The sequence below is a fragment of the Anser cygnoides genome, chromosome 7 (assembly GCF_040182565.1).
Source record: "Anser cygnoides isolate HZ-2024a breed goose chromosome 7, Taihu_goose_T2T_genome, whole genome shotgun sequence".
NCBI classification, from domain to species: Eukaryota; Metazoa; Chordata; class Aves; order Anseriformes; family Anatidae; genus Anser; species Anser cygnoides.
In genome coordinates, this window is record NC_089879.1 from 37,905,089 (window position 1) to 37,915,000 (window position 9,912).

Below are 9,912 nucleotides of genomic sequence, written 5' to 3' on the forward strand. Positions count from 1 at the left end.
GGTTGGAATTGCCATGTCTAAGCCAAAGGCAAATGCCAGCATGGATTGGGCTGGCATGTCTGCAACGCAGTCGTCAAAATCCAGACACTGGCAGCTAGCTTGTGAAGCAGCCTGCAGTGAGCTGGCCACAGATCTTCTCAACTACCTCCACAGAGTGCTTGGGTCCTTTTCTTCTAAGTATTTGCTATTTACTCCCATCTAGAAGGCTGGGCAAGCAAACAGCACCGACTTCTTCCTTCAGAGAACTAAACTGCTGGAGCAGTTTGGGGGATGCCCTGGTGTGCAGAGCTGGCACAGGTCTGAGATGCAGTTCCAGCTGCAGGAGCAGGAGCAGCTGGAGGGCAGCGTGACAGCCAGGGCACCACCTCGCAGTCCTGCCCGGCAGGCTGAGTGGGCACGGCCAGCTGTGCTGAGGAATGCTTGCTGGGCAGGAATTTACCTCCCAAAGAGAAATGCCTGGGAGCTGATTAAGCAAGCTGGGTAGATTTTTATGCTTTCAGGACATTCTGATTTTCGAGTGTTTAACACCTGGTTTTCAAAGAGGTCATGAAAGAGAAAATCAGGATGAGAGCAAGTAGCTGATGTCAGAGATGTGCCTGCCCTGTAGGTATCTATCTGTGCCACATGAAAGACACCTGAAACATCAGCTTAGCCCTCAGCCCTCCCTCTCCAGTGTGCTCTCTCCTCACAGGGGGCTTCCTTGCAGCTCCCCCCACCTCGCTCAGTGCTTTTCCTTCTCCTGCAGGATAGTTGGTGGGGACCAGACTGGCCCACGGCTGCAGCGGTCCCCTTCCCCGGGGCAGCGAGTGCTCTCCCCGCCGTCCCCGCTCAGCCCCCCGGCGCAGCTGCTGAGCTCCAGGCCAGCAGGAGCCCCGGCCACCACGCAGCCTCCACAGCCCCGGAGGGCACAGAGGCACCTGGAGAGCCTCACCTCCCCGCCCGACAGCGAGGCCTACTACGGTGAGACTGACAGCGATGCCGACAACGTGGCCCAGGAGAAGCACCGCCGGGCCCGCAAGAAGAGCCCACGCTCCCCGCCCGGCAGCACCAACAGCAAGGCAGACGTGCCCCAGGACAAGGTGACCCTGTCCGAACAGAGTGGCTATGAGAGCACACCAGAGGCCGCTGCGCAGGGGGGAGCTGAGGTGGCCAGCTCCAGTGGGGTGGCCAAGAGGGAGATTGCTTGCCCACCCGGCAGCCGCACGGACACGCCGTTCTCAGAGAGCGAAGGAGCGCTGTGGCCACCCTCAGCAGAGGGGCGGGAGCCTTCGCCGGAGGCGATGCTCCTGCCCCACGCCACCAAGGCTATCCGAGCGGAGCGCCACCTCATCCCCATGGTGGGGCCCGTGGAGCACCCAGTTGATGAAGACCTGACCACCACATACGCAGAGAAAGCCAAGCAGGCCAGTAAGTCCTCTGCACCCTGCCACTACCCCACGTCCTTTTCCTGCGCTTGAGCTCCTTTCCAAAGCCTCACACCTGCAAAGTGGCTTAGCTCCTCTAGCTTGGGAAGAAGCAAGAGTCGAGTCAGCCCTGCAGAGACAGGGGTCTCTTATTGCAGCTTTGGCACTGGGGTCTAGATCACCCAAGTTGTCCCAAGCAATAGATGAGAGAAAGGGCCGGGGGTCTAGGAGTCACTTCTAGGAGCTGCAGCCACACAACTGTGCAGCGGCAGTAGCTGGTGAGCCCTGGTAGAGCTGATGTCTTTTTAGAGGGGAACCAGCAAGGGCAGTTGGGAGCTGGTCAATCAGTTAATTCCAACAGGTCCTTGTAGGAACTCGAGACCTTTCCAGGTGGAATAAAGCACTGAAAAGTGTCATGTAGTACTTGGGTCATAGACCTGAAGTGACCTTAACTGTGGATATCTTTCCTAGTTTCTGCTACACATTGTATTTCAAACCCAGACACGAAGGCAGGGTAAGATGTTATTCGACTTCACAGTTGTGATCTACCCAACAATATTAAATAAAAAGTAATCAATAGCTTTTTTCATACGAGTATCTCAGTGCACAGTATGAGTGGCTAACTGACTTCTCTGAGCCTAGAAATTAAGCAGGTTTCAAACAGCTGACTTAACTGAGGGACAGAATGGGAAACTTAGAAAAGTTATCAGACTGATTCAGATAAACCACCCAGATTGTCACTTCTAATTCTCTGCTCCAAGTGCAAGGCATCTTTTCCCCAGACCAGCTAATATTGCAAGGCGGTTGTTAAGCCACTCCCCTCTCTTTTTCTTGGTCCTTTAGAGGTAACTTTCAAATCCAGGCTGCATCCTTCAGGCAGGGCACTGGCTTCCTGCTCTGCCCTGTACTGAGGGTATGGACTCAGTTGGGTGCCTTGTGTCAGGCCCCGCTAGGCAATGTAACAGACCTGGTGCCTTGCAGCATTTCTTTCTAGTCTTTAGCACTCACTTTCCTTAGGAGAGCAAAGAAAGCAACGATTTCAGCCTCTCTGAGGCTATTTTTTCCCCCTTTGAATAATGTACAAGCATGAGGTGAATGGTGAGAAAGGCATGTTCAGCTGCTCCCTGCCACCTGATAGTCCCAGCAGTGGATAAGCAATTGCTTTACATCAAGGCCTATTTCCATGGATAGCGTCAGTGCAGAAGGCTCCCAGGAAAGCCACGTATTTAATGCAGAGTATTTCTGATGGCAAAATAATACCCCATGGCAGAAGGTGATGCAACTCTATTGTCAGCTAGAGGTAGGGTTCCTAGAAGCATTACACACTGAGATAATATTTTATTCTCCTATTACCCCTCCACCCCTCACCCCCCTTCTGGATTAGGTTTGGTCATGGGTGTCCTTATGTAAGAGCTGCTCTTCCATGGATGGCAATTCACATGGCCAGCTCGGCCTTTTCTTGGGTTAGGAATCTTGGCAGAAATTATGAAGGCAAAACTCTATGTTCTGATTGTGCTGGACAAGAGTACCTATTAAAAAAAAATGTGATCAGCAGCCAGCAACTCTAGGAAGGATGGAAGCAAGGAGGGAAGAAGGATGGGAGGTGCTCATTACATGGGGAGCAGAGCTAAGGAGCACCTACACCTGCAATAAACCCAGGAGGGTGCATGACCGCAGAGCTGCACTGGCTCCTGGGGGGAGGCTGCCTGCAGAGACACTGGAGGTACCCGGCACTGCACGTATTGCCAGAAACAATTGGCCTTGCAAGGGTGTTTGGACACACAGTGGTTTAGCTCCTACAGTTGCCTCAGGCTCCCATGGAACCAGAGGAGTTTAAAGCTCTGTTTCTCTGCCCCTCCTTAGCAGTACCCAAAGCACAACAGCCTTCTCAGGACAGGCGTACTCCTGGGTTTTGCTAAGCAGGAATGCAAAGTCACGCTCAAGGTTCAGAAGCTAAACAAGTGTTTAAAAACTGAGTCAAGTAAGGTAGGTGACTTGGACAATCGGTCATAGGAGCCTAGGACCTGGTGTAGACACAGTAGACAGGTGAGAGCCATTCTGGCACCTAATCAGATATCTGCCTTTTGGAGCACCACCTCTCTAAATATAATCCCAGTGCACCTGCGCAGCACACCCTCCTTGCCTTGCCCTGACCTCCTCTTTGTCATGGCTCCCACCACTGCACCATAATATGAATAACTCCCTCCTTTTGTTTGTTTGTTTGTTGGGAGCATTAACAGGTTGCTCACCCTTTTCTTTCTATAATGTACTCCTGCAGCTTTCTCTGCCTGCTGTGATGTTTTCTCCAATTCCAGTGTTGGGGGTATTTCTCTTGTCCTTTGTATTTACTCTTTTTAACTTTTCATTGTCATTCTTAAGCTACAGAAACATTTTCCCTTTCCTACCTGTCCCTGCACCTCAGGCAAACAGAATTGCAGGTAAATTTCTGATCTGGGCTGATTGCCTACCGTCCTCAAGAACATTAATCAAACTACAAAATGCCCCCCATATTCCCCTCATTCTTTTTCCTGCCTTCACTATAAAGGACGATCAGTCTTTTATAGTCCGATTGTTACTGATTCCTTTTCTGTTAATTTGTGTCTGACTGACAATTCTACAGCACACATCTTTTTCATCAAATCCACCAACTTTTGACAGCTACAGTTACTTTCCCTGCTTTTGCTAACAGGATATAAATCACGTGGCCATTACCGGAGGTGACACTGCTGTCTGACACCTGCTTTGGCAGCAGTGCCACAGGAACACATGGAGCTCACTTACTCACACGAGCCCAGGGGTTGACCCTGGGAGCAGAACACAGTGTGGTGGTGAGTACAGACAGCAAAAGAGGATTTGGCAGTGGATGGGATGGAACAAAAGAAGCTCAGGGAGGAGGGGACAGCAGCTGATAGTGCCACCTTAGGATGCCCTGTGTGTAGGCAGCTGCTGTGCTATGGCTCTCCTACCATGGAAAAGGGTGCAAGGGCTTAGAGCTCCTTCAGGCAACAGCCAGTGCAGTGAGGTGTGGGCCTGCCTCTTTCCAGAGTTCCTGCTGTCTCACAGTTTGCACATTTTTGTTGACTCATTTTTTTCCATCGTGTGCAATAAGCCCCTACATCATCCCAGCTTCCCACAGGATGCACAACTCAAACATGCCTGGTCAAAACCCACTCGGAGCATTGCTGATGCAGACTAGTGGGGCAGCGTGGAGAGCCACACACCAAAGTGCGGGGAATCTGAATGAGTTCCTGAAAGTCAGCAAAAAGCAGGGGGTTGTGGCAGGGAGATTCACACTACAGATGTTACAAGCAATTGCTAGTGAGGACCCTTGGTTCCCCACAGCTCCTGCAGTGTCCCCCTCTGCACAAATGCTCACCCCACTCTCAGAGGCTTGGGATCCTTCTGTAGCCAGGACCTCCCCTCCTCATCCACCCATGCTCCTTGAGGTGCACTGTATTTTCACCCCCATCCCCAATTGTCTGCAATGGGCTCAGGCTTTCTTCCAACTGGCAATACCAACTGCTGGCAGAAGACAGGCATACCACGACAGTGGTCTAGTCCTAACTTGCTATCACACTGTAGGAATTTGTGTCAGTGCAAGAAGTGCTTCAAAATATCTCAATTTAAACTTATCCACTGGACTATTTTTAGTTCTTAGGACTCAAGAGTCTTTCCATGTATGGCAAGGAAAGGGAGGGAAAAATGGGTGGGGAAATTTCCTCTTCTGCTTTATAAGGGCCTGGCTGTGGGTACACATTCATCAAAGTTACTACATTCCATATCAGAAAAGGAAATCCTTCTTGTTCAAAGTGGACGTACAACATCATCACTTGCTGAGATAGGATGCTTATAAATAAGTGGGCTATTCATTGGAGGGCCACACAAATTACCTCTTCTAACAGTGCAGTCACATTTCTCCACAGAGAGTGTGTAAGCAACAAGCCAACTACCAGCCGATTACAATGCATACAGGCCACAGGAGTTGTGAAGAAGATAAAGTATCTGAATGGCAGTTTGAACTTACTGCTCCATGTTTTCTACTTGGCTTTCACCTTTGACAACTGCGTCTAATAATTGCATCGTTGGTAGGCTAGCTTAATAGTTTTGTAATTCACTGCAATCTAGAAGACCAAAAAGATTCCCATTCTACCTGCATAAAAGTAGAACAGAAAAACATTCTGCTCAGATCAGGAGATTAAGATTAATCACCTGAACTATTGATCTGACAGGAGGTCTGTTGCTTGCAGTATGAAACAATGCTGAATAACCCTTGGTCTTTGCTACTCAGTAAGCAGACAGCCACTAGGAAAACAAGAACAACAGCCTCCATGGTTGAATCACTGATGGAGAGTCTGACCTCACTTCAGCATGCGTTGAACTAGAAATTGCCTCCACTTGGGAAATCAGTTTACATACACTGGTGTATGCAATCTAGCTGCATGCCTTTCTGCCTTTGCTTATGAATCTACCATTTAGTATTAACATTCAGTTTTGAATTCTCTGCAGCTTGGAATGCTTTTATTAAAGAAAACAGCAGTGAGATAAACAGTGTGCATCTGGAGCCCTCTCCATCTAGTTTTAGGCTTGAGTATGTCATTTGAGCTTACACCTTTGGTTTATGTTTTCTACCGAAAGCACAGAGGTGATATTTTCAGGCTGATGTATTAGCTGCTTGAGCAGAGATTGTCTGAAAATTTCTAGGTTCCAGGATTTTTAGAGCTGAGTTGAAAGAAACTGAAATGCAAACAGGCAACAAGAATTCCTCTTCCTGTCTAATTTTATTTCCATCATGTCTGAAAGTGATATGGGACTTGCTGAAAAGGTTGGGACAAGTAGGCAAAGCTACTCAGAGACAACACTGAAATGAGAAAAAATGATAGTGATGGGGGAGGGAGAGACATAAAAGGGCGAGGCATAAAAGGACTTTGACAAGGGGTAATTAAGCCATAGGTCATTGCTCAACAAGAGTGAGAGAAAATTATAGTTAGGAAGGAGAAAACTGTGAACCTGACAAATATAATTCGGCAGTTTCCCTTAAATCCATCACAGGAAGGGAGATCAGTTTGTTGTGAAATCCATAAAGCTTCACTGTCATCAGCGTATCTACCGCTCATGTTAACCAATGATCTGGCCCTCAGTGTAGAAGAAAGAAGAGCAGGAATGAGGGGGAGAAGATTCAGCATATCTTGACACACTGAGTATACTGAAAAGGACAAGGCTGAATCATATCCTCTGTGCAGGTGAAATGTAAGGTCTTAGCGAAGATTGTATTAGGACAACCCTCAGGTCTTTGTTAATATCCTGGGATAATGGGGAGGGACTCAGAAAAAGGGACCAAGAATAGCACCCTTCTTACAGGCATTGGCTCTGGAGATGACAAAAAAAAAAAGTTTAGCAGTTTAGCTTCAGTGAGGCGAATGAAGTAGTTCTTTTGAGCACACTTTGTGAAAAACAAAATGATCAGTAAAAAAAACATGGACTAAAGTAAAAACAACAAAAAGACACCTATCAGTGACCTGTTCAACAAGGCAACGTACTTTATGGCTTAAAAAATAAGGTGGACACAGTGTATGTTGACTTCTGCAAGATATCTGATACGGTTCCACATGACTTTTCCAACTAGAGAAATATGGGAGAGAAGGGGCTACTGTAAGGTGACTACACAATTGGCTAAGTATAGAGCAGAAAACGTACCTATTAATGGCTCATGATGTCAGGGTAGCTAATTGGCTAAGTTGGTAGTGGTGTTTCACTAGGCTTCTGAATCCAGTGGGACTACCTCTATATTTTCATCCATGGAGCTTTAAACACCAACGTATGTCAGTCAAATGTCCTCTCCACCTCAATGTTATATGACTGGCAAAAAGACAGATGATTAAAAATCCCAACCCTCCCCTCTTCTGCCAGTGGATCTTGTCCTCCAGCTGCACCCAGACAGACCAGGCAGTGTGTGCTGCGGGGCACCCCAGAGCCCCTAAACTGCTGTTGCTCAGAACTGGGACCTGGCTCAGACACCTTGCAGCTTTTCTCTGGTCATTCTTCCCACAGAAACCCAGGTGTGTGGGGAACAGGGGGAGGGAGGTGGGTTGTCTGGACTGAGGAGCTCAGAAGCGTTCCCAGGTCCACCACCATTGTCTTTCTATCTGCTTTTTCAACTGCAAATTCTTCCTAGTGAATCTTTTTAAATATTGTTGCTTCTCTTGAGTGTGTTGTACCTAGCAAGCAGTAACAGCAAATGGCAGTAATACCATTTTTAATGGATGGCCTGAGGATTCAGTGAGATTGCAGTGTGTTAATCAGCAGATGACATAAAGCATGGCAAGTACGTACAGTTGTCTTGTGGAAGGCTGGATTTTTAGAATGAGGTGGGAGCTTGACAGGTCGCAGAAAGGGACTAAGATCAATTAGACAACAAAATATATGACAAGTGATACAGGACTAATCAAGTGCACAGACCCAGATGGTGAACATATGCTTGCCAGAGAGTGGATGCTGGAAACACTGAAGGACAAAGGGAAGATGAGTCAGTAATATCCTGCTGTCAGACATCAAGCAAATCTGTGAGCAGCAGAATGAACAGATCCTGGTGTCCTTTTAATTTATATCTCATATTTGATATCTCATTCTCTCATGTCTACTAAATGCAAATCTGCCTGATGTTTCTCATATTCAAAATGGGAACTTAGAATCTTTTCTGTGTGTTCTTCAGTTTTTGGTGCCTAATGAAGACCACACTCAGGCTTTCCGCTTCCTATGGTGGGGTCTATCTCCTTTGTCCAGCCACCTATTTTCACGTAACTCATAGGAGGCTTCATATCTTTGTGACTTCAGACTAAAATTAACAAATGAGCTCATAAGCTTCTAGGGTGAATCACATAAATCAAACAAAAAGAGACAAAAACAACAACACAAAACCTGCAGTGTGACCACATAAACCCTTCTTAGGAAATCAGGCTAAAAATGCAAAAGACGGATTCACTAGTACTTTCAACTTGCTGTCCTGGCAAAAAGCAAGCTCTTCTTTGGCAGTGTTGTTGTAGAAGGCTACGTAGGGGCCTATCCGGGCTATCCAGGGCCCAAGTGTGAGAGGGAAGCCAGCCATGTGTGCTGCCTTTTGCTCTGAGGACACATTTCCCTCTAGCTCAGGAAAAAAAGTCAAACTCTCAATCAACCGAGGGAGATTTTTGAGTGAACAAGCAGGATACCATGAGACTAATACAGAGACAAATTGCTGCCATGCATAGTAATGTCTCTGAACCTTCTTAGCCTAGCAGGGTTCTTCAGTAGCAGTGTGGGAGTCAAAGAATGGCAAAGAATGGTCAAAAATCTACTAAGGGACTGAGCGCATTTTTTCTCACAGCTGTTGATTCCCCTGTAAAGAAGCTTGATTTATGTCTTTCTAACACCAGCAGATTGTAGTGGGGCAGTGTCTCACTAGTAACTCTTAAAATCACTAGCCATTTAAGAAAATGCACTGGTTTCACAAGTACCTAACTGTACATTTAACTCTAGCTACATGCTTAAGTGTTGCAGACTTCAGTACGACCACAGCATTTGTCTGTACCATGCTAAGCTGGAGGTGAAGCCAGTATTAATCTTTTATATTATGCACAGTTTATGTGATGGAAGTGTGCAAACATCCAAGAATGAGAAATAAGTTTACTGTCCCCAGAGTTACACCACTTCTTTTAAGTAAAAGAATATACAGTCCTCTGCCATATTCTGCAATTCAAACATTAGTTGTAGCTTGAAAGGCTGGCTTTCAACAGGGAAATACTTGGAAGGCCAGTATAACCTATTCAAATCATATTTTGAAAGGACTCCAGATATGAAGAGCATGAGATGTCTATATCCTCTAATGACTTACTGAGATATTTGCGACATTAGCCATGGAAAAATGACCTTGCCCAACATAAATAGCTGGAAAAACAAAATTGAAGTTGATCCCATATGAAAAAATAGTAGACAAAGTAGTATTTCATCACACAGGAATAGTTTTTTTATATCTGAAATTAGCAACACGCTTATTTTCTGTAGTATTGGCTTTTCTAGAATTTGGTCTTTAGTGATAAAATTTAGCAGCTTTATTTCCTAGTGAACATGAACAGTATCTGACATTATGTAAGCCTCCTTGTTCAGTAGTTTTCTTGAGGATACAATGCTTTCTTGTAGTGGGTCCTAATCTTAAAAAGATCTACAGTTTTTGCACTTCTCTTTATTGTAATTAGCAATTTAATTTAATCCTCTTCAGTGAAATTTAGTTAAATCAGTACATAGAAAAGTCTTTGAAGGCTTTGCCTAATAGATTTTTTTTGTATTATTCCAGCAGAATTTAATGGGGACAAAATTTGAGTGCTCTACAAATTAGCAAAAAGTTTTCTGTAGAAATTGTCCACCACACCAGCAGAATGTATGAGTTTTATAACCCTTCTCTTAACTCTCTTATCCATTCCATTTGAATGTTCTTGAAAGAGATTTTTTCAGCACTGCAGAGCCATATTTTCATTTC

At 46.0% G+C, this 9,912-nt stretch overlaps 1 protein-coding gene across 1 annotated transcript in view; it reads left to right on the top strand.

Moving 5' to 3' along the window:
• Positions 1-9,912, top strand: part of SYNPO2L (synaptopodin 2 like) — a 37,488-nt gene that overhangs the window by 16,607 nt on the left and 10,969 nt on the right. Inside the window, exon 3 of the mRNA XM_013176613.3 lies at positions 746-1,407. Within this exon, the coding sequence (XP_013032067.3) occupies positions 746-1,407 (662 nt within the window). The remainder of the gene's footprint in view (positions 1-745; positions 1,408-9,912) is intronic.